Source organism: Pseudochaenichthys georgianus, chromosome 6, assembly GCF_902827115.2.
Source record: "Pseudochaenichthys georgianus chromosome 6, fPseGeo1.2, whole genome shotgun sequence".
NCBI lineage: Eukaryota > Metazoa > Chordata > Actinopteri > Perciformes > Channichthyidae > Pseudochaenichthys > Pseudochaenichthys georgianus.
The window spans coordinates 33,537,933-33,561,697 of record NC_047508.1 but is presented as its reverse complement, the minus strand read 5'-3'; the positions used below and the strand labels follow the sequence as shown (position 1 = coordinate 33,561,697).

Genomic DNA, 23,765 nt, shown 5'->3' with positions numbered 1-23,765 from the left:
GTCATGTGACCTGGTTGTGTTTCTCTCTGCTGTACGGACACTTCTAGCTACTGTAACATGTTGGATTTAAAGACACTGTGTTTAAGCATTCAATGCTTTGTTTATTGAAAATGACAAGACATTCTTCACAATACAAAATTATACAGAATACAAACTGTATACCAAGTCCAGTATAAAAAAAAAGGAACATTACAAGTGTTACAAAGGTTTTTCATTGATTTGAAATCTCGTCTTCATTAAAAGGTTTTGGAAAGAGAAAAATAGGACAACAAGGCACAGCCGGTACTATCTGAGAAGCATAGTGCATACATTACATAGAAAACCACACGAGTAAAACAACCAGTTTCACGTTGTGATGAACATTTATGGAAAACAAAGATTTTGTTTTTATTTATACAAGATTAAAATAACCAAGCTCTCTGCGCAGAATGAGCGGCTGGCTAGCCGTTTGCAGCGAGCTCTACTGTCCAGCGCGGACAGGGTCATGTGGAAATGTGCTGTACGTTATAAAGAGCCAGACGTCTCTCAGACATCGCGGCATATGGCTTTTACCAAGTGCTTTCAACCACTGGAATCTAAAGCAACTCAAGTGCAAAAAAGTGAGGTCACAAACTGTCTCCTAGGACTTTTTTGAAGTGAAATCTAACAAGATGGACACGAGATGGCTGCTGCTGCTGATGATCGGTCAGAACAAGGGATGCATGAAGATGGGAGGTTTTGATCCGCAGACCCTGGATCAGGATTTGTGGGTGATGTGGGACAGGAGCAGGGAGGAGGGTGTTCCTTCCAGGTTTGGCAGGGGGATAGGCATGTGTCCGTTGATTAGGCTGGGGAACTGTGGAGGAAGAGAGAGAGGGAAGGAGTTAGCGAGGAGGGTACGAGGCTCTATGAAAGCTGCTTTCCGCAGAGGAACTGCAGCATTGTCACTGCTCTGGTTTCCTGTTTTTTTTGTATTCATTGTGCCTCTTCCTGTTCGTCTCTGTCCCCCTCTACCTCCACGACAGAAGGAGAAGTCAACACTGTTTCTGCACAAAGAATCCGGTATGGTGTGTGTGCGGCTGCGGTGGGTGTGTGTGTTTTTCACAAATGAGGAGCAGCTCTCAAACCAGTCCACCCTGTTCAGACTGGCTCCCCTGGGCTCAAACAGGAAGTATTCACAGGATTTCCTCTCTCACAAGCGCTGAAACAGGACACCTCTGCTGGACCTGCTTACTAACTCGAATAGCTTCGAGTGTTTCGCTCCTTCGCAGATCTCATAGACGTCTCGTTTTAAAGTTCAGTATATTCTTTGTGTTAAAGTAAAATTATTCAATTCATGCAGGTATTCAAAGACAGAGATCAATGTTAATGCCCATTATGGGTATAAGTATCCGTCATATGTTATTTGACTGTACTCGGTTTGTTAAATATTTATATTTTGTAAATGTTGTCTTTATCTTTAATTTGTTAAATTAGTCTTTAAACATTTTCTTTTTTTAAAATAGCTTCTATAATACAATTTTTTTGCTCCTTTCTTAAAAAAAACGAATTCTTTTTTCTGTGTCTTTGTGTGCAACATTTACACCAAAGCAAATTCCTCGTATGTGTAAACCTACTTGGTAATAAAACCAATTCTGATTCTGAAGAAACCAAGGATTCGATAAAACAGGAGCCAATGTCTGTCCTTGCCTGTAACAAATACTTAGGAATTCCTTTATATTACTCAGCTGATGTTAAGGGGACTCTGCGGCAGAGCTCATTTCACCCGTGCTCTTAACGTCCTCCTCGGCTTTCAAACGACACCGGTAAACACTTAGGAACAACACCCCCCCCCCCCCCCCCCCCGTATTTGTCTCCACCTGTGTGTGTTTTACCTGGAAGAGGGAGCCGTGGCCCTGCAGCCGGGCGGGGCTGAGCGGGGCGACGGGGCTCAGACTGCTCCAGAAGTGGATGCCTGACAGCAGAGGACTGTGAGCCAGCAGCAGACCAGAGGGAGTCTGCAAGGTGGGGGGGAAACACAGAGGGAGGAGGGGAGGCTTTGTGTAAATACGAGAAACCAAGGGGAAGACAATATTTCTTTTTAAATAAAAACACAGAGACCCACTGCTTGGAGAGCATTGCTCTGAGGGCTTGGGTAATGCGAAACATGCCGAGACGGTAAATGGACGGGTATTGGCGTTTGGAAAAACAACTGACGGAGCAGGAAGGAAGTCTGTGGTTTCTCCCCAGAATACAGGGGTGACGTGGGGTGGGGGTTGTTGTTGATTGGGGGGAGGAGGGGGGGCTGGGGGTCCTCAAGCACTTCGAACTCCAAGCAGGGAGAAAACATATGAAATCAATTTCTCCCTCTCTCCCCTGGCCTGCTCTCCCCCCTCCCCCCTACTTTCCCCTGTGTCACCTCAGAGAAGTGAGCCAGTGTTGCGGAGGGACCCAGCCCCGCTCCCATTATTAATGGAATTATTGGAGCATATGGCATCACTTAGGGCCTCTTCCCCCCTCTCATAGGTTAGACTTGCCGAAGATTCCTGTAAATTGCTTGTTTTCCTCTGATCTCCCTTTTTGCGCCCCCATAAACAGACGGTGAGGGTGTAGTAATAATGGCTTTCTCAAAGTGTGGATACACCTCTGATGTGGCAGAGTCATTTAGCTTTGTAACAACGCTAATGTAAGCACATTAAACAGATTATGAAATACCTTTAGCGTTATCCAGCTGGAATGATTTGGCTCTACATGTGTGTCAGAACACATTTAATACAGTACCGTAAAAGCATAATGCACCTTTAAGCAGTGGTATTGATCAACACTAGACAACAAAAAGACAAATGTTCCACAAATTGCTTGAAGAATTCCAGTTTGCTTGTATACTATATTTTCTCTAACTTTAATTTTAGCGTTGACATACTTCCATAAGGCCTGTTATTTGCAGCACATAAACATTCTGGCAGTCATTTTGGCTTTTGCCCCACAAAGCTGTTTATTGAAATGTTTTGAAGTTTAAATCCCAAACACAGACAGTGACGCATTACATTTGATTTAATTTGCAAAACCGTTAAATCGACCTGAAATCCTGCCTATTTACCTTTTTTTAATACCTTTTCTCTGCCTGTTTCTTAAGGATATTTGAGCTCAAGTGACTAATTAAATAAATATAGCAGTAGTCTTTCCACAGAAACATGCCAGGCTGTGTCAGATGTCTCTGGCTGCTCTCTGAGCGCTTTGGGGGCACTGACATCATACTCTGGACGGATCCCATCCTCTGTGCGACCGGCCAGCACACAGATAGCATCACAGGATTTAATCTACTTCTTTCAATAGATTTGATTATTATTGGTGTCACTGTACTTCACCTGTAGCTGACTCAGAGTGAGACGATTTCTAATCCACCGTAAATGATTGAGAGTGGAAATAAGAGCGCTTTAAAATGTGTAAGGGAGAAATCATAAAGTGTGTAAACATGTCTAGACTAGATAGATATAAAGCCGGTTGTGAGTCTGAGGTGTACACCTGTCATGCTTACATTATGTATCATATTTCATTGCTTGGGAACACCTTCTCCCCCAAAAGTGCTGACAAACATAACTTTAAGAGTCTGTAAACAATCAACGTGTGTCAGAGAGAGGAGACCCTTTGATCACGGGCAGGAAACACACACAAAGTGCAGTCATGTGACCTGGCCGTGCGCTCACAGTGATGGTTGGGCATCCTTCAGATACATGGTCTCACCTGAGCAGTGAAGAAGGCGGGGGTGAGGGACCCGGACGGCAGGGCCGGGCTGTTCAGGGCGATGGAGCCGATGTCGCTCCCTGAGAACAGCAGAGACGGAGCGGAGATCTCCAGAGCTTTGGGCTTTTTGCTTTTTGGTGGGAGTCCATCTCCTTGGTAACTACTAGAGCTACTTCTACCGGCGCTGCTGCTGCTCCTCCTCTTCTCCGGGGGCTGCAGGGCGCGCTCCCGGTGCCCGGAGGAGAGGTTGAGGGGCTGGGCGCTGTGGTCGGAGGGCTCCTCTTCCTTGATGACGGCAGGACTCCAGCTCCGGGATGTGTGGGTGTGGGTGTGGGGGGAGGACAGGGACCGGTGTTTGGATGGTCTGGGCGGGATGTAGGACTCTGATTTAATAGAGGGGGGTGAGCTCCTCTCGTTGGCGTTGGTGCCGAAGCGGATGACGGAGCGCGGCTCCTCCTGGCGCTCCCGCAGCGCGCGCAGCAGCTCGGGCTGGTTCTGCAGCGAGCTGATGCTGAAGGACGAGTAGAGGCCGGAGCGGAGGTAGTCGTTCCTACACTGCTGCGCCAGGGTTCTCCTCTGGGCCTCCTCCTCCCCTTCATCCTCCTCCTCCTCCTCCTCTTCTACCTCCAGCTCTGAGGCCTCTCCGTCCTGCAGGGGAAACCTGCCAGAGGCCAGACCCATCTCCACCGCCTGAGGGTCCATGTTCAGGATCTCAGGGAAGGACACAAACTTATAGACAAACTTCTGGCCAATCACCTTCTTGATGATGTTCTGCAAAACACACAAATGCACAAATGATGAGGAAAATGTGTAGGTATAGCAAACTGAAACAAATAAAGAAAATAATAAAAACATATCTTAATCATCACAGGGATGGTGATAGTGAAGACCTACTGAGACAACTCTTTGTCAAGAGTGGTACATAACAACCGGATTTCTACTTTGTGTTTTCTGACAAAGAGGAAGTGGAAGTGTCTATCAGGGAAGATTGTGGTTGAAAGAGAACAACAACATGTTGTAGAAGTACTTCAGGTCCTGTCGGTTACAAAACCTGCAATGAAAAGATTAGTTGAACGACAACACGAACGCGACCCCTTCATATGGCCCAAATGGCCTCACCTTGTCGTAGTAGTAGCGCAGGGCTCGGCTCAGCTTGTCGTAGTTCATGTTGGTCTTGTTCTTGCGCAGCCCCCACAGCTTGGCCACTTCCTCTGACTTCAGGAGCTTGAACTCTCCGTCGGTGGACGTCCAACATATCAGGTGCTTGTGACTTTGGTCCAGCAGCAGCTGCAGCAGGAACTGCCACAGAGTGATGGCGCTGTCCATACCTGCAGCAAGACACGGCCAGCGTGAGAGAAAACAATGGACTGGAAACGAACATAAAACGCCTTCAATGTTTTTTATTATAATAAGATGTCGTCCTCCCGTGGCCTTTTCTCTGCAAGATAAAAGTTAAATTGCCACCCAGCGATGTGTCCTAGAAGAAAAGCACATACACTTCCTACACTACCTGCCGGATGCTAAATGACAGAATAAGCACACAATTCAAACCCCTGAGGGAAACCAGCCTATAAGCTGTTTGCACTCCACTGTGCTCATTATTTCTACTTTCTAGACTTAAGCTAATTGCTTATTTATAATAAAACCTACCTTGTGTGTTTAGAGAAACTGTTAAGAACAAGAACTGATACTTGATCTTAATTTAAAATCCATTTAGGTGATTTCCGTCTTGCCATTCTCTTTTTACTGCACAGACCAAAGAGGTTACTGGCTGAGAAGGAAACGGCCTGTAACATGTGGTGTACGGACGAGTCCACCGGTGATGAATAGAACAGTGTGTTTTAAAGAGTGTAGTGTAGCAGCAGCAGAAGAGAAGAAGAAGAAAAAAGGAGTATAAGGAGGAACAACAGCTCAAGCCAGAAATATGCTGCGGTTCAACCTGGCCCTCTCTCCACAGGAAGTATGACGGCCCAGGGTGGGTTATTCCTTTAATAGAGGAATGTGCAGCCTCGCAGCTCCTGTCTGCCTGCTACGAGCTCACGTCTTAATACTGTGAGTGTGAGTATGAGTGTGTGTATGAGTGTGTGTATATGTGTGTAGGGGGGGCTGTTTCTGTCACCATGGATAGCAACACCAGATCAGCGCTGAAAGGATAAATCAATTAGTTAAATTGCAATTAATAGATTGGCAGTGTTTTCAGTAATTGATAGTTAAGTCGTTTATTAAGCTAAAATGACATGCCGTTGTTTCCAGCTTCTCAAATGTGAGGTTTTTATGCTTTATCAGTACATTCAATGATTTTAAATTGAATATGTTCGAGATTTTGTCGGACAAAGCCAGCTATTTGAAGACATCCCCTTGGAATCAGAGAAACTGTGATGCCCCATGTTTAAGAGGATATTCGATGACAAATCTTTAGTTATAAGCTAACATCAGATAGACGTGTGTGTGGATAGGGCTACACTTTTAATACATTTTTGGTGAATGAGTCCATTGCAATTATTATTGTTAAAAAAAAGGTTCCAAAAGTTGATCCTAATCAGGTTCAAAGATGATTTATAGTCTCAATGTATTCTTTAATCTGATATGTACTGTAATACATGTTGTTGCTAACATTAGTGTCAATTTGATTGTCCTTTGGCTATTTGTTTGAGAAGTTTGGCTTATTTTTGTTAAATAAAAAATAGTTCCTACTAAAAGTAAGGTATTGTTTCGGCACTACACAGCTCGATAGATAGTGATGGACCTGCCTGAGTCTCATCGGTGGATGTGAGGAACAATTAGTGACTGATGCTTAAGAACAATGATAACACTCTTGCCTTTAAACATGTCTCTGTCCGGAGAGGAGAGAGGGCTGAACTCATTTCCGACACAATGCATCCCCTGAGTTTTCCATCTTCCACGTGAAACTACAAACCTGTCAGAGTCAGGACTTCCTCCCATTCTAATTCCAAGGACAAATGTTGAGAGAGAGGGGATCCCACAGCAGGGGAGCATTTCCCCAGTCATGCCACACTTCCCACACAAATCCCACAAGGGAGAGGGTCACAAGATCAAGTCATTGTCATCTTTCCACAGATCCACCCTTTAAAAACCCAAACCAAAGTCTGGGTTCAGATCGGTTCAGACACTTTGAAGCAAAAGGAAAGCTGGCCACTGAGCTGACAGCTCTACAATTAGGCCAGTGTGACTTATAAACATTCACCTTTGCAAGATGCCACAAATAGCACAGAGGGACTTTAAAGTATGGAGCAGCTCCGGTAGGGCAGACATACCTCCTACATAAATCAGATTTGATATGTAAAGTAAGGCAGTTGTAGGAGATTATACATATTGTATATTTGAATACAAGATATATACAATCTCCTACAGCGAAGTAATTACAGATACAGCACAGCAGACATGTTATGACCACTTTATAGGAACATTACAGGGACATTGTGGTGGTTTTGGTCCGGACTCAGGAGCTCTGTTGTGGATGCTCAGGTTGAGAAGTCTCGCTGTGTGCACAAAGCCATCCAGTGTTGGCTGAACGGAAACTGCTAATGAGATTAGATGGTGTGTGTGGAGACATTACTTAGCCATGACTAAATCTGCTCTCTTCCTGTTCGCACACGGTGGAAAATTCAACAAGGGCCCTTAAATAAGAGAAGCATCTCCAAACAGCCGCCGTGGACTAGATTTCGCATAGCTCCTCGTTTGTTTGCGTCTCTTTTCTGGGGAGGCGACAGTTGTATCCGGGACTTGAAAGTTGCCTTTACGCACACAGAGGTTTTGGATCACTATTGTGCCACACTGACTCATATTCAAGATGTGGCTCGGACCGGAAGACAATTGTGTCCGCATCTAGACATGTAGCCTACTATTCTTGCGTAAAAGTAAAACAAAAAACACTCGATCCGAAGACAACTTTAAAGCGACTACAGTTCATGTTGGTAATACTTCCAATGATGCACTTCCCTCTCTATAAGCCATCAAAGCTCTGTTCATAGAAAGATTGTTTTTTACTTTACCTGCGATTTCTGCCTCGGTATTTTCCTCTGCGAAACTTTACGGTGAAGCTTGAGTGATTCCTTGTTTTTCCATGCTTACTTCTGGTCTACACAGTTGTGCTGGACTGAAATAGGATCCTGTGCTTTTTCTTTTTCTGAGCAGGAAGTTGGAGCAGGCAGACACAGAGCCGGCTGACTTCCTCTCCCCGACGATTCCCCAGGCGTTTTTGCCGTCTGTGTAAACACAGTTTTCCTCCCTCCTCTTCTCCTCTGCCTGCCTGCTGACGGCCAGCAGAAAGGCCTACTCTGCGTCCGCCGCACACATGGGGCTGCAGAAACTCCTACAGCCCGTAAACTGACATCATCCGTCCGCAGTCTGGCGCGATGCGTTCAGGTGCGCCTCGTTATTTCTGTCACTTCCACTCACAGGCCAAGAGTCATGTGATTTGAGGTTTTATTGTGTTTCGTTTCAGCAGTGGTGGAAGACAAATCCAGATATTGTATGTCAGGAAAAGTAGAAATACTATGTTGCAACATATACAGTCTATGTGTTGCAATAGTACGGGAATAATTCAGATAGCCTACTATTCAATTCAATTCAAAACCTTTATTTATCCAGGTAAAATCCCATTGAGATCAATGATCTCTTTTTCAAGGGAGACCTGCAGCAGTAGGTTCCACAAGAAGACATAAAAAGTTTAAAACATAAACAACAGAACAACAAAAGGACATCAAAGTACAGTACTATACCTGTACTAACACCCATTGGTGGAAAAGTATCTAAGTACTTGTAGCCTACATTACAAGTTTCAGTAAAAGTATTAAAGTAGGAACTAAATCAAATCAAATCAAGTTTTATTTATATAGCACATTTATAAACGATTTTTGGTCGAGCCAAAGTGCTGTACATATAATGAAAATAGCCTACAGTAGAGACACTTTACAGCAAATACAACAGCACAGATTGTTCAGAATATCAGTATGACAATACGACACCCTCTGTCCTTTGACCCTCACATCGTACAAGGAAAAACTTCCAGAGAAGACCCACAGTTTAAAGGGAACATGGGAGAAACCTCAGGGAGAGCAACAGAGGAGGGATGCCTCTCCCAGGACGGACAGACGTGCAATAGATACTGTGTGTAAATCGAAGAGATAATACATTTTACAGCATATAGACCGAATGTTAGGAAATGCATGTGTCTGTAATAAGAAGGTGAATCCACGAGGATGACAAAAGTACACATTTGAGGTAGGCCTACTTGTCCTTTACCTTAATATTTTCATTTAAAACTCCTTTAAATGTTCTACTCCACTGCATAACATTTTGTTTTACAGATGTATTTATTAGTTACTTTATTAATTTAGAATTTGACACACAATACTTTTATACTTTTCAAATATTATTATTTGGTATAGATTAAACCATTCAACATTATATTAAAGTAACTAAACATAAAGTTAACAGAAAAAAGTGTTTTGTTTCACAGATCCAAGCTTCTTATATGTGAAGATTTGCTGATTATGCTTCAAGTCTTTTAAAATATATATTTTTAAATATCTGCAATGAGTAATTTTACCCCTAATACTTCAAGTACATTTTCCTAATCATACTTAAATACTTTTTTTCAGTACAATTCTCCATGAAGTACTTTACTTAACATTTTGTATTTTTACAGTGTGGTATTAGTACTTATACTCAATAATCTGAATACTTTTCCCTTCACTGCTAACACAACACTGAAAAGCTGTGTATTGACATGCTACTTAAGTAAAAGTAAGTCACTAAGTGAAATTCAAAACATGTAGTCAAAGTACTTAAAGTAAAAGTAGGATAAAATATAATACAAATTGTAATAAAATGGTCATAAAAACGTCACAGTAGCCTATAGAATATCATAAAAAAAGCAATAGAGTCCTGCATTCAAATGTTCTATTCATGTTAAAAATGAGAGGAGGCATCATCAGCACAAGTATATTTCTTGTTAAGCTAAATTAAGTTAATGTTTTACTGTGAAGTAGAAGTAAAAAACAAATAAGCAGTTTAATTGTAGAGCTTTGGGAGTCTTCTGTAAGTTATGTTGGGCTGTAATGAGTTAGAATATTAACATAATTCAAAAACATTTGAATTGTTATCTAAGCATCATAGAAACAACTAAGTCATGGCAGGTGTAATTTTCAGGACCAAAGTTATTAGGGAATGTTTGTTGCAATGCACTCGTTATAACAAATCCTATTTTTTTAAGAACCCTCTTTATTCATTGTAAGCAGAACTTCCTGAATGTTAAAGTAACTACAGTAAATCTGTCAAGTCATTGCGCACAAGCAGTACGATTGGCACAAAATATGTTACGCTGTGTGGGTCGGAGCTTTGAGATGTACGTTTGTTTTTGTGATTACTTGATATTATGGAAAGTAGGAAGAGCAAAGTGTTAATGAACTGTTGATGTTGCAGATACATGTTATCCACCTTTGACCACTTAGATTACAACACGTTTTAGTACACTGAAAAAAAAGTGGAGTGACATTTACTTAGAATTTCTGCGTGGAATATTGTTACCGAGGTTTTTCTAAGTAAATTTAACAACCTACATTTCAAGTAAATTCTACTTACAGTTCAGAAGTGTTTCTAACTACAGGTACACAAGTAAACTTTACTGTGCATTCTGTTTTTCTTATTTGAGTGTACTCACTATTGCATAGTATTTTTTACTTAAATATACAAGTAATATTTACATAATATTTCTTCTTCTATTTAATTGTACTCACTATTGCATAGTATTTTTTACTTAAATATACAAGTAATATTTACATAACATTTCTTCTTCTATTTAATTGTACTCACTATCGCATAGTATTTTTTACTTAAATATACAAGTAATATTTACATAACATTTCTTCTTCTATTTAATTGTACTCACTATTGCATAGTATTTTTTACTTAAATATATAAGTAATATTTACATAATATGTATTCTACCTTTAACAGCAATACCCTGTTAAATATGGGCATCAAAAACATGAAACAATGTACTCTTTAAAACAGCAACTTTATGTTTTGAAACACTGGTAGAATTCTGAGCTAAAAAAACCAAAAAATCACATTCATATCATATTCAGCACATGACTTTGCAAGAAAACTAAGTGCAATCACTCATCCCTGACATCCCTTGCTTTTAGTGTTATAGAGAATAATTACACAATATCTAGTTGTACAGTGGCCCTGAGAATTCAACGCACACAAGAAAACATACAAAACACAATCAAATGAAGAAAACATCTTCACCAATTTGACATGTGCAGCATTGAGCTGCAAATACTCAAAGCACAACAAATGAAACTGTTTCCAGGGGAAACTAAAAAAGTGCTGTGTCAAGAACCCCCTCAACAAGGTTTTGAAACATTATCTTAACAATATACAAAACATGTAGTTGTACAAAGTGGGCTCAGGCAAAACATATGAAAAAGGTCACTGTTGCTAGACACCATAACTACCAAGTATTTCCTCTGAACTGCAAGTTGAAGAAACACCTTTGTATACACTTAGGCTACAAGTTTGTTGCACAATGCATGGACTTTTGGAGAGATCTTCAGGACATTTAGCTCAAGAAAGAGCTTCTGAAATACTTCAAAAGTGTATTTCATCTTCGGTGGATAACTTAAGTTCATTGCATATATGAAGCCTGTGAGCAGAAGGCAAGTCTTTGACACACACATCTGCAGTCATCAAGAACCTCACTTCCCTCGATGATGATGGACACATCGGCAGGGCCTTCGTGTGCTGCACTTCCACGGAGGACAACTATTTTCATGACGTGCTCAGCATAGTCCTCTGACGAATTCTTTGCTCACATCCTGTCAAAACATGTGAATCGGTGATGAGATACACTATACTGTACATGTTTTATTTGAAGTGACTGAATATGCAAAAGGTCATTCATTAGGTTAAAGTGGCCATTTAATAGGGCTGAACTACCAATCAAAATGTTATCGAAACTGCAATATTGCCTACAACAATTTTCAAATCGCAGCAGGTGCGATATTTGTAAAAGGAAAAATGTAAAGAAAACCTTTTTGTTTGCTACAAATCCTCGCAAAAATCACACCATGATCATTTAAAAATGTTTCAATGAAAATGAGAATAATGATGATAATTTCCTGATATCGCAATTGCAATATCAGTTAAAATAATTGCAATTACATTTTTTTTTTATTATCGTTCAGCCCTAGTATTTAACCAACTATTGATGTTATAGTTCCTTTCCTTTTGTAGATAAAGACGGGGTAAGTTATGTAGGGAATTTGTAGTCACTTTTATTTCTTGGTTTAAAAAAGCTGCTCTGTTCCAAGCAGGAAGTAAAAGCTAGTATAGTACTGGATTCAGTTTAGCGAAAATGAGGTGGGATCGGGGGTTTAAAGGCTCACATCTTCAATTCTACTGAAAACCAAATTATGAATCAGAATGTAAAAAAAGATCATTAGAGAAAGAATGAAAAAAAGAATGAATGGAATAAAGTAAAATGTTTGCTTTTATTTTAAATATATTAAATACCAATTTATTTCATCTAAATGTTAACTTAATTAAAAGGACATGCCTTTTCCACATACTGGCATGAGTCACTAACTTGTAGAGATATCCATGTACAACAATCATCAGAACATTTACCTGGTAGTCTTTGATGAGTTCCTCTGGAGACTCTCCAAGGAACTCCATCAAGCAGCGGATGATGGCATCTCGTCTATCGTCTACATGTAGCTGTTAAAACAGACAAGTACATTATTGTAGAGAGAAAGCAAAAGATGTTGCGTAATGGTCAATTGAACCTGCTACAAAATAAGGCACCAACTAGGTGCAAGGATGCAAAGCAGGATCAAGTTGTGCATACAAATGAGTTGATACACATTTAACTTAAAACATCCTATGATGTGCCAAATGAAACCCAGGGTCAGTTGGGTAGATGCCCTGCTGGCTTTGGGTCTTGGTCAGGCCGGCCAGATCATTACATTATTATTATTATTATTATTATTATCTTTTCTCAGTGAATAAGAGCCCAACATACATTGATCGATTGCAATTGTATGAATTTTACACTTTACCTGACTGAGTGAATCCAGCAGGGGTCTTATTTTTGTGCCTGCAACTCCGCCTTTTGTCCCAAAGATCTCCTGCCGTTTTGGGGTGTAAAAGTCCAGTTTGGTCAAAAAGGTTGACTCGAGATGAACTGTTGTAATCCTTTGGAACTCCTCTTTGATCTGAAACAACAAGGTGATAAAAACATTAAATGTTTAAACGAACAAGGGCAATCTGTATAAAGACAAGGGACTGAGTTGCAGCGTCCACCATTTACATGTTTTAGCCTGTAGTGCTTTAACAATCCTGTCCTTTTGTTAGATTCAAAGCTACATGTTTTGCTCACCCATCTAGTGGAATCTGAAAAAAACACAAATGAATTCAATCTTTAAACCTCTTGAAACTAAACCATGTTACAAAAACATTTATATGTCAACTTAAACTTCTAACAGTACTGAGTTGATGAACTTACTCTGCATTAGCTGTCGAAGACGAAATTGCTGAATGACTCAATTTCCCTTGGTAACCTGTGAAATATATAGAAAGTACATTAGAAATGAATTATGTAAATGACAGAACTTACTGTCTTGCAATTTATTGCTTAAATATGAACACAACAATATACATTCAGAGCCATTTTTATCATGTAAAATGTTATTTAAAAAATAATTAATAGTCAACTCTAATGTCTAACACTTAATGTGGAGAAAGAGATGTCCTGTATGGGTTGATTGTGCGTTGATCTGTTGGTAATGCCTCAGGGTTCCGGTGGGCATGTAAACAAATGCATAATGCTACGCTATACTTTGCGGCCTCACCCGGTTGCATAGCGACGCTTATTGTTTAGGTATTTTAATAAGCAGGTAGTCTATCATTATCTAGAACTAGCTGGATCTGAGCGATATGGACATAAACGCGAGTGAAGTCTACTCTGACGGGAGAGAGAGATCAGCTGCTGCTGACGAGTCGACACGCAGCTCTGTATGATCACCTGCAGCGGTGAGCGGAACAAAACACACACTTCAGGTTACAATATTATACGTAGCTATTTTAATGACCTCTCAAACTACCTAAAATAGTAATATATATGTTTAGTTTTACTGTCGGGTCACTCATTACTGATCCTCGAGCTGCTGATACTGGCGGGCTGTCAGAAGAGGGAGAGCGCTCCATTTATTATTCCCGTGTTATTGTACATTTCTGTTCACTTTTGAATAATGTAGTTAATCTACTATAATTAGTTTGTTTAATATCGAATCATTTCAATTTGTTTTAAAGCTCAATAAATAACAAAGAAGACCTTTGACCGGCACTCATTTTGTCTGGAAGATTTAAACTTTAACGGACATGTTGACCGGCGAAAAAATATTCTAACAGGAACTCACATACAACTTGTCACTGCATTCAAGGCTAATCAATACTCAAAGTAATAATAACGTAATAATACTTTTATCCAAAATACAACCGTTCAATACATTGACAGACCTGCCTCTACACGGGAACGTTTGCGTTTATGCACAGTACGCATGTTCTAAAAAGTCTTCCGTTCACACGCATTTGTTTAATTTAACGTGTCTGTTCAGACAAGACCGCTCGACCCGCTGTAGTACATATGCCAGGCCTGTAAGTGGCGCTGCTGCCGCCACAAAATATACCAAAAACAGTGAAGAAGACCCGGAGCATGGTTGCCCTTCTGTTTATGCCCCGCGGTGGATTTAGCAACATGTACTAGTTCATGTAATTCTCCATGTCCACTTGTTGCTGGTGGTTGTGGTAGAGGAGCTGTAGATTGTTCACTAACATCGGTAGCACGGTCGAGCTGTAGATGGTGTACTAACATCTGTAGAATGGTCAGTAGCAGTAGCGTTAGCAGTAGCACTGACAGTAGCTCTCGTGTAAACGGAGTCTCAGCGCTCACAGCTCCTCAGATCTGTTCAGAAACTAGACAAAAGTGAAACTAGTACAAACCACAGACTTGTCAAAGCATTAATTCATGGTTTTTACTAACCGGTATCAGTATGTTGTTACGGGCCGGGACAAACCAAACTGCGCTACGTGCTGCACTGGAAAAGCGCCAACAGTGAATCCATGGAGGCAAACACACTCACCTTTTAAATCGCGCTGTTCATATGTCATTGCAAATATAATATTCCTTGACCACTTTGTCCTTCTCTAGGCTGCAGTGAAACTGACTGCATCACGTAGCGTCGCACATACTGTTGAGTATTTCTTTTGTTGAGCTGGAGCCATGAACACCCCCCTCTCCCGAAATAAAAAACTATTCAAATGTTTAAGAAGTGCGCCAGTGCCATAGTTTCCATTATAAACGGCGAATGTTGTCGGAGTCGAGAACTTTGAAGTTTCAAATAAGCCTTTAAAAAAATATATATTACATCTGATGTGTGGAACTTGCATGACACCGGGCTAAGTTTGCTAGCACGATAACGAGCTAGTTAGCCAGCTATTCTGTCGGCTAATGTTAGCTAACTTGGCTTTACATTTTTAATAACCAAATACTGACTTCAGCTGACAAGCTAATAGGAATGTAACAAGTTAACCAAGCACATAAACATACTCACATGTCTCCACCTCGATGAATATTCAAATTAAATGGTCGACCAAGCAGTCTTCAAGTTCCACTCAAATGTCAACCTTCTGAGTGGACTGTCCGTGCTTGACTGCGGGGACAATGTGCGCGGGAAATACTCTCCCCTGACGTCACCCACAGTTAACTCGCATTTCCCATGTACATTTCAATAGCTTTAACAGGTTGTACAGTAATACAATAATTTAGGTAATATTTACTTAGTGCTATTGTTAAAATTCACTTATGAAAATGAAGATTCAAAATTACTTAGAAACACAAGTAACACATTAAATAAAAGGAGACATTTTGAGTAAAATTACTGAAATAGTAATGTATTGTAGAATTTAAACATATAATCAAAGTAATATTTACAAAGCCAAAAAGTCCTTTTTTTCAGTGTAACAATGCATCAGAACCCCATCATGTTTTATTTGGTAAGTATCAGCCATTGATAATTCTGGTCATTTTTGGTCATATTCATATTTACACTTCCTATAAGATTCACAGGCACTAAAATGTCTGACAGCAAGTTAAGGCACCAGCAGAAATGGGATACATGGATACATGTTATTCGAATAATTTGTTATTGATATGTAATTTTGGAAATAAGATTTATCTAATTTTGGTTTCCAAAGCAAAGCCAGAATTGTCTCGGTTGTATCACTTTAGGACAATTCTGGCCTGACAACTAAAACAACAATACACAAAGTCAGCAGACTCTTCCCGTTTGTCTAATTCAAACACCTAAAAGCCTCCATATTTTCTGAGATTAAATCACGTGAACGCATTTCAGTCAGTATGTCCAAACATCAGTGTGACCGACCTGTGCAGGTCAGTGACCCCCAGAGGTGTGACACCGACGAGGCGTGGCTCCCATGCGGAGCCTCTGATTGGCTGCTGGACTTTAGGTGCTGAAGGTGCTTCCCGGGGGAGAGGAGAGCAGCCCTCACTGCTGCAGACTCCCGCTGAAGTGCAATGCCTCGATTCACCGTACATATCCGAGATGAGTGGCTGGCAGTGCCCTGCAAGGACGCCACCAATACCATCCAGTGGCTCGGACAGGAAGCCCTTAAACGCTACATTAAGAACAAACCGGACAACGGCGGCATCAAGGATGTAAAGGACGCCCAGTTTGTGGTGCGCAGGTGCCAGGGTCTGGGCCTGCTGGACACCGATGACACTATTGAAGATGTGCTGGAGGATAATGACTTTGTCGAGCTCGGTATGACTTTATGCATGTAAAATGTTAGAACATTTATGAATTACATTTAAGGGACAGTTATGCCAGTTGTTGTGCGTAATTGTGCATGGCCAGTTTTTAAGAAACGAGACATTACATGTAATAATACTGTCGATACAAGTACAAATGTGATGTAAAATATTATCCTGTACTTGCAGCTGTCCAAGGAGACACCATGTCCACTGACTTTATCCCGTGTCAGCCCGGAGTATCCCACCTGTATCCTTCCACTTAACTGTTTGAGCCATATGTAAGCTCCCTACTGTGATCTACACTTTGGTCAGCCTGGGTTGCTTTAAAACGTTCTTTCTAAATTAACGTGACTGAAGTTGATATTTTAATAGTGGAAACTGTTGTATTTTTCATTAAGTTAAGGCTATATTAAACAGTTTTCTAGGCTAAGTAATTTACACTGTCGTACATAAAGTTGGAATAATTTAGTTTTCAGACACATTCTTCTTTTTTATTCCTATTTACATTGACAATCATTTTATGAGAAGAGGTACAAAATATTACTTTACACCTTTATGAGCAACAATGTATTTTATTAAATAACATAAAGTTCTTAAATTCTGTAAGAAAAAATATACTATAGGGCAAACTTGTATTTGTTAAATGTTATCCTCAATCAAAAATGTGAAATAGCACTGCAGCATACAAAGAATCCGCGGAGGTAAGAGTTGATTTCACCATTTCTCTTGCAGTAGTAATACTACTATATTGCTTCTGTGTAACACGGCTCTCTCTCCCTGTGCAGTTTCTTTCCCTAGATGGCAACAGCCTGACATCGACAGATCTGGTCAATTTAGGAAGAGGACTCTACAAGATAAAGGTAATAATCAACAAATTGTATTTTTTGTCATGACTGGTCAGTGTAATCTTTGATTTAACGTAATCATCCCCTATTTTCAGCTGACTCTGGAGGCCGAAAAAAAAGTGGTGCAATCCAGAGAGCTATTGGACACCATTGTCAAAGAAAACAAAGGTTAAGAAACATTTAGGGATAATATATGTAATGCATTGGTCCCACTGTTAACCAGCTACTTAAAAAGTTGGCACATGTGATACATCAATAATCCCATGTGTTGAGTTCTCTGTATCTCTCTCTATGTCCCTCCAGTTGTCTATGGAATCACAACAGGTTTTGGCAAATTTGCTAGAACAGTCATTCCTGTCAGCAAGCTCAAGTAAAGACAACATTTCACATTTTCTTTTTCCCCATTAAATCTTCTGTTAGAGAGTGTGTTGGTTTTAATGTGCTGACGTGTGATTGTTCTACAGGGAGCTGCAGGAGAACTTGGTGCGGTCACACTCAGCAGGTAAAACAAGTTAAATTACTAGTCTAGAATTAAACATTTAAACATTTTCAGAGCTCCAGACAACATTTTTAGCTTTTGCTGCATTTAAATCAGCACCACCAATGATATGGTTTGCTTTTTGTAGGTGTTGGAAACCCTCTAAGCCCAGAGAGGACCCGCATGCTGCTCGCTCTGAGGATCAATGTTCTGGCCAAAGGGTACAGTGGAATATCTCCGGAAACGCTTGATCAAATGATCCAAGCCTTCAACGGTGAGCCTCATTCACCTCGCCTGACCGGTGATATCAGCTTCAGTTAACTGCTGATACCTTCGTTAATGGATCAGTATCAGGGAAGCTGGATGTCATATGCAGAGGTGGAAGAAGTACTCTTGTACTCAAGTAAAAGTAGAAATACCAAAGTGTAGGAATACTCTGTTACGAGTAAAAGTCCTGTATTCAAAATGTTACCCAAGTAGAAATACTAGTTTTGGCACCTACATAAAGCACTTTGAACTGCCTTGTGTTGAAAGGTGCTATATAAATAAACTTGCCTTGCCTTGCCTAAATACACTTAAAGTACTCACTATGCAGATTGGCCCATTTCAGAATCATGTGTATTATATGTTTTCATTTTAATCGTTGATGCATTAATTTGTTTATCAAGCTTGTAAAGGTGGAACACATTTTAATTACTTTATTTCCTGAAGGGTAGCATGTGAATTTAATCCAGGTGTAACTGAAGTTTTATTTAAGTGTTGATTGCATTTTTTGTATTATTTATCCATATCTGCAAAGTAACTAAAGGTACAAGGTAAATGTGGTGGAGAAAAAGTACAATATATATACTTGAGTAAAGTACAAGTACCTCAGAATTGTTCTTAAGTACAGTACTTGAGTAAATGTACTTAGTTATTTTACCCCAATGGTCATATGACTAATCTTATCCCTCCCTCACTCACTCTGCAGCCTCCTGCCTCTCCTTCGTCCCAGAGAAGGGAACAGTGGGTGCGAGTGGAGACCTGGCTCCTCTTTCTCACCTGGCCCTGGGGCTGATGGGAGAGGGGAAAATGTGGTCTCCCAAGAGCGGGTGGGCAGACGCCAAATATGTAAGATTTACCTCTAATACTGACTTCCATGGTTGTACAACAATAACTTACCCAATGCTCCAGGAAATGGGCTTTGTGTATAGTTTTGAGTGACAGGTTGCAAGGTCCAATAGAATAACATGTTTGCTTTTGATGACCCTTGACATTTTACATGTTTTTTCTCCTTTCATCTCTGACTAGGTCCTAGAGGCCCATGGACTGAAGCCCATATCACTGAAACCTAAAGAGGTAATGTTTAAAACCAGCCGTGCTCTCTCATATTTGATTTGTTTGCACTCAACAGCCTGACCCAGGGTTCACTGGGGATATGTTTTGCCCTCTCTTCAGGGTACAAAGTGTATAAGATTGATATCAGTGTTTATATTTACAGTTATACGAGTGCTCAAAGCATTGCATTCTTCTAGTGGCTTTTAAAGTGTAAAAATGTGCAACTCACTCCCAGTCTTTACCTCCCAGGGTCTTGCTCTGATTAATGGGACCCAGATGATCACGTCTCTGGGGGCGGAGGCTGTGGAGCGAGCCGAGGCCATCGCTCGGCAGGCCGACATCATCGCTGCTCTGACCCTGGAGGTGCTGAAGGGAACCACCAAGGCCTTTGACAGTGGTGAGCAGCATCAAAAAACTAAATGGAAACGTTTACCTTTAAACTTAAAAATGTGATATCTGTTCAATCCCTCCTCAATTTGTGGTCTCATCCTGCAGACATTCATAAGCTGCGGCCCCACCCCGGACAGATCGAGGTGGCCCTGCGCTTCCGCTCGCTGCTGGACTCTGATCATCATCCATCTGAGATTGCAGGTCAGGGGACAGGGCCATATCCTAAAACAGACAAATAACACAACATCAAATCATGCAGAATTATCTTTATATGCTGGGCAGCAATGTTGCCTCACATCAATACATGTGTGTAAATGCTTACAGAGCCACAATGAGTAGAGTTTGCATGTTAGTCTTTGATATCTCTGGGGTTTCCTCCAAACCAAAACATCTGTGAAGAATATTTATACCCCTGCACTCGGTTGAGGTACTGCTTTCACTGTGGCTGCCAACAGCTCGTAAATACTTAGTCTGGTTGAAATGCAGAGTGAGTATCTTCCCAGAAGGATTAATAAAGTATTGCTTTTGGTAACATGATGGCTGCTTTGCATATGTAGTTCTTAATGTGTGTGATTGGTATGTTTTTCCAGAGAGCCACCGGTTCTGTGACAGAGTGCAGGATGCCTACACCATGCGCTGCTGTCCTCAGGTAACCTCAAATCAAGTTTATTTTTTTCATCCCAAAATCACAAGTTCTTCCCTCAGGACTTAGCCGTCTCACTTGTGGTGGATTGTGGTACATAGCATGAGTGATGATGAGCAGAGAAATCAGATTACTGGAATTGAAATGCTAAAAATATTGTTTACTTTACTTACCTTACTTACACAGGTCCATGGAATCACCAATGACACGATCAATTTTGTCAAGAACATCATCAATACAGAAATCAACAGCGCCACTGACAACCCTGTATCCTTCCTCATCGTAAAAATGTAAAGACTGTTTCATAAATCTAGACGTGTCACTTAAGTCTCTGCAATTAACAATGTATATTGGTTCAACCAAACAGTTTTCTGCTTTTATTGCAAATCAGATTAATGTTTCTTAACGGCCATAAAAGATGGTGTTTTCCGAAAGAGGAGAGACCATTTCAGGTGGGAATTTCCATGGCGAATACCCGGCTAAAGTACGTAAGAAGTGATAAAATGATTTTGTTGTTATGTTTAGTGGTTTTGTTGTCCTACCTTTCATTTCCTTTTCACTTTATTCTTTTAGGCTCTGGACTTTTTAGCCATTGCAGTCCATGAGCTGGCCTCCATCAGTGAGCGCAGGATCGAGAGGTTGTGTAACCCGTCTCTGAGCGAGCTGCCGGCCTTCCTCGTCAACGAGGGAGGACTCAACTCCGGCTTCATGATTGCTCACTGCACCGCTGCTTCCCTGGGTAAGTGTGCACATTTCTTTTTTTTATAAAAGCGCATCAACAGAAGTAAAGAAATTAGGTGACAATTATATTTTTGGTGAATAAAATAGATATTGTTGGGGGAGCCATTAAATAATATATATGTTGTTGTAAAGTTTGGCAGCATTTGATCATTATAGTGATTTGTATTTATGTCCTTTTTTAACTGTCTAGTTTCAGAGAATAAGGTTTTGTGTCATCCATCGTCTGTGGACTCCTTGTCCACCAGCGCAGCCACAGAGGACCACGTGTCCATGGGGGGCTGGGCTGCCAGGAAGGCCCTGAGGGTCGTGGAGCATGTGGAGCAAGGTAACTCATTTTTTTTAATCCAGGTATGATTGGTTTATTGTTACTACTAATATTTAGGTAAACAACAGCATTCCAGTTACTCAAAGTGAAAAAAAACGTATTTACTCCAATGCAAGGAATCCAGTGGCTGCTCTGCATGAACATTTACGATCTATTTTATGTGCTATTCCTTTGCGATTAAAAAAGAAATGGACACATGTTGCTAAACTATTTAAAGTACAAGTTAAAACATGCAATGGGCTTCACAATCTCACACATAGTTTAGTACATTTATGAAAAAAATGTTGTATTAAAGTATTTTTAAAGCCCTATTTCTGATCTCATAATCTCATACTTTACATACACTCTAATGCTTTCAGTGTGCAGCCTCACTGCAAACACAGGATTGTCACTTATAGCTCATATAGAGACATCAGATAGCCGCTTTAGATTTAATGGAGCTTGAGTTTATAAGAAACAGGGTTGCATCACATGTTGTGTAACATTTCAATTTTTTGTGACAGAAATTGTAACCACTACAAATAGGACTTATCTATATACTGTAGGATTGTTTTCAGAATAAAGTGTCCTGAAGGAATAATCTTGACAAGTGAACAAGTAAGAGATATAATTAATATTGTTAAATATGTGTTTTTCTGTGCTCAGTTCTTGCTATAGAGCTGTTGGCAGCCTGTCAGGGTATCGAGTTCCTCCGCCCACTCCGCACCACCACTCCGCTGGAGAAGGTCTATGAACTCGTGCGCAGTGTGGTCAAGTAAGTCAAACAGATGTGGCCAAGGTACACGACTCTCAGTCCACTGAAACAACGTACAGGATGGTTAATATTTATCCACTGTTCCACTTCGGACTCTCTCTTCTTCTCTCTCTATTCTGATATTAACAGACCGTGGATGAAGGACAGATTCATGTCTCCGGACATTGAAGCTGCTCACAGACTTCTACTTGACCAGAAGGCAAGTGACATTAAATGGTGTCCCGGCTCCCAGGTATGGAAATGAAAGATAGAATTGTAATTTTTTTACATTTTTATATTTTAAACCCAGGTGTGGAATGTGGCCAAACCTTATATCGACAAGTATAAGACCGAGGTCATCCCAGAGTCTCGCCCAGTCTCTCCGACCGCCTTCTCTCTGGATCCGCCGGTGTCACAGAGGAAGCGCTGTCGTCATGAGTGAAAACATGTCTGATCTTTGCTATTTTTAATAAAAAAAATACCCTTTTATTTAAAGATGCAGCATTGTTTTGTCCCTTGTAGGCTTAATTCATAAGTAGATTTCTGACCTTTTTAATCCTTGGTGTTTTAGTAATTTAACAATTGGTGCTGTTCCTCTAGTAATTTTGGTGAGTTGAACTTATATAGAGTTGTATTTATCTAGACTTTTGTTGTCCCTTTAAAATGTGCCTAATTTAGTTTTTACTGCCACATTACTACCTCAGCCATTGTAACCTTTTCACATCGAAAAAGCTCTTAATGATGTAACACAAACAATACTATGATTAAATATTGTTGCTGTTTCTCATATGAAATATTAAATGATTGTCATCTGTATATTTCCACTTAGACAGCAATACAACTTTTGAAAGCTGCATTCTTTAATTGTTTGTTTGATTGTGTGAATTCATCTTTTCTGCTAACTATTACTGTTAATATGTCTACATTTAAGGTGCTTTTGTGTTTGACAGACACCGATACATTCACTTATTTCTGGTTTGTTTAACAGTATGTTGAGATCACTTTTAGAAGAAACAGTGGTGGCATTATTTAAGAAGTAGTTATAATAGAGTTACTGCTATATTTCTGCCATTAAGATGTTTGGTACCTCCCACCATGATTTAAGTAAATGTACTCAAATTCTAAATGTTTACTTGAAGATTTACATTTTCTGCTATTTACACTTTTTTTCTAAAACATTTAAGAGGGAAATTATGTCCAATTTACTTACATTACAAAACATTTCTCTGACAGCTGGAATAATTATTTACTTTGCAGATTCAGATGTTATGTACAAAACGTTTTAAAAATACAATAGTCTGTGATAAATGTAACTGTGCAACATATTATTTTACGTACATTTTGCACTGAACACTTTTGTACTTTTACTTCAGTTGCATTTTTTATGGAGGATCTTTTTAAAGGAGGATTTTTACTTGATACAGTATTTGTAACTTTTAATTTGCAAATTAAGAATTATGTAAAATAAATGTCTAAAATAACAGAAGAAAATGGACATTATAATTGACCAGTGCCAGAGGCGATGTGTTGGATGTCAATCATACTCAGTCAAAGGAGTCAGTTTTCCATCATATATGCAATTGAAAATAATCCAATAACCACATTTAAGAATCAGAAACCAATAAATCTTTGATTTTTTTCGTTTAAAAAATCACAAGAACTAATTGATCCATTGTTAAAATAGTTGCCTATTTTCTGCCAACTGCTTATTTGTGATGTGAAAGTAGAA

At 40.1% G+C, this 23,765-nt stretch overlaps 2 protein-coding genes across 2 annotated transcripts; one reads left to right on the top strand and one right to left on the bottom strand.

Moving 5' to 3' along the window:
• Positions 1-80: 80 nt before the first annotated feature.
• Positions 81-8,093, bottom strand: elk3 (ETS transcription factor ELK3). The gene is made up of 5 exons (XM_034084600.1): positions 7,716-8,093; positions 4,822-5,030; positions 3,703-4,473; positions 1,854-1,976; positions 81-835 (listed from the first exon to the last, which is right to left on the bottom strand). Exons 2-5 carry the CDS (start codon positions 5,026-5,028, stop codon positions 737-739), a joined length of 1,200 nt encoding a protein of 399 aa, XP_033940491.1. The 5' UTR covers positions 5,029-5,030; positions 7,716-8,093; the 3' UTR covers positions 81-736.
• Positions 8,094-16,284: 8,191 nt separating this feature from the next.
• On the top strand, positions 16,285-22,890 carry hal (histidine ammonia-lyase). The gene is made up of 20 exons (XM_034084426.1): positions 16,285-16,574; positions 16,751-16,811; positions 17,238-17,265; positions 17,350-17,424; positions 17,505-17,577; positions 17,713-17,779; positions 17,874-17,911; positions 18,036-18,161; positions 18,858-18,997; positions 19,178-19,225; positions 19,454-19,601; positions 19,700-19,795; positions 20,185-20,243; positions 20,424-20,504; positions 20,656-20,721; positions 20,811-20,976; positions 21,169-21,303; positions 21,949-22,057; positions 22,187-22,256; positions 22,347-22,890. The coding sequence occupies exons 1-20, from the start codon at positions 16,328-16,330 to the stop codon at positions 22,476-22,478; spliced, it is 1,965 nt and encodes a 654-aa protein (XP_033940317.1). The 5' UTR covers positions 16,285-16,327; the 3' UTR covers positions 22,479-22,890.
• Positions 22,891-23,765: the final 875 nt, after the last annotated feature.

Coding starts and splice junctions, on each gene's coding strand:
- hal (XM_034084426.1), top strand. CDS start 16,328: ATGCCTCGATTCACCGTACATATCCGAGATGAGTGGCTGGCAGTGCCC. Junction 17,425..17,504: donor GAGGACTCTACAAGATAAAG/GTAATAATCAAC, acceptor CCCTATTTTCAG/CTGACTCTGGAGGCCGAAAA. Junction 22,058..22,186: donor CTCGTGCGCAGTGTGGTCAA/GTAAGTCAAACA, acceptor TGATATTAACAG/ACCGTGGATGAAGGACAGAT.
- elk3 (XM_034084600.1), bottom strand. CDS start 5,028: ATGGACAGCGCCATCACTCTGTGGCAGTTCCTGCTGCAGCTGCTGCTG. Junction 4,474..4,821: donor TGCGCTACTACTACGACAAG/GTGAGGCCATTT, acceptor TGTGTTTTGCAG/AACATCATCAAGAAGGTGAT. Junction 1,977..3,702: donor CCGCCTTCTTCACTGCTCAG/GTGAGACCATGT, acceptor CCCACCTTGCAG/ACTCCCTCTGGTCTGCTGCT.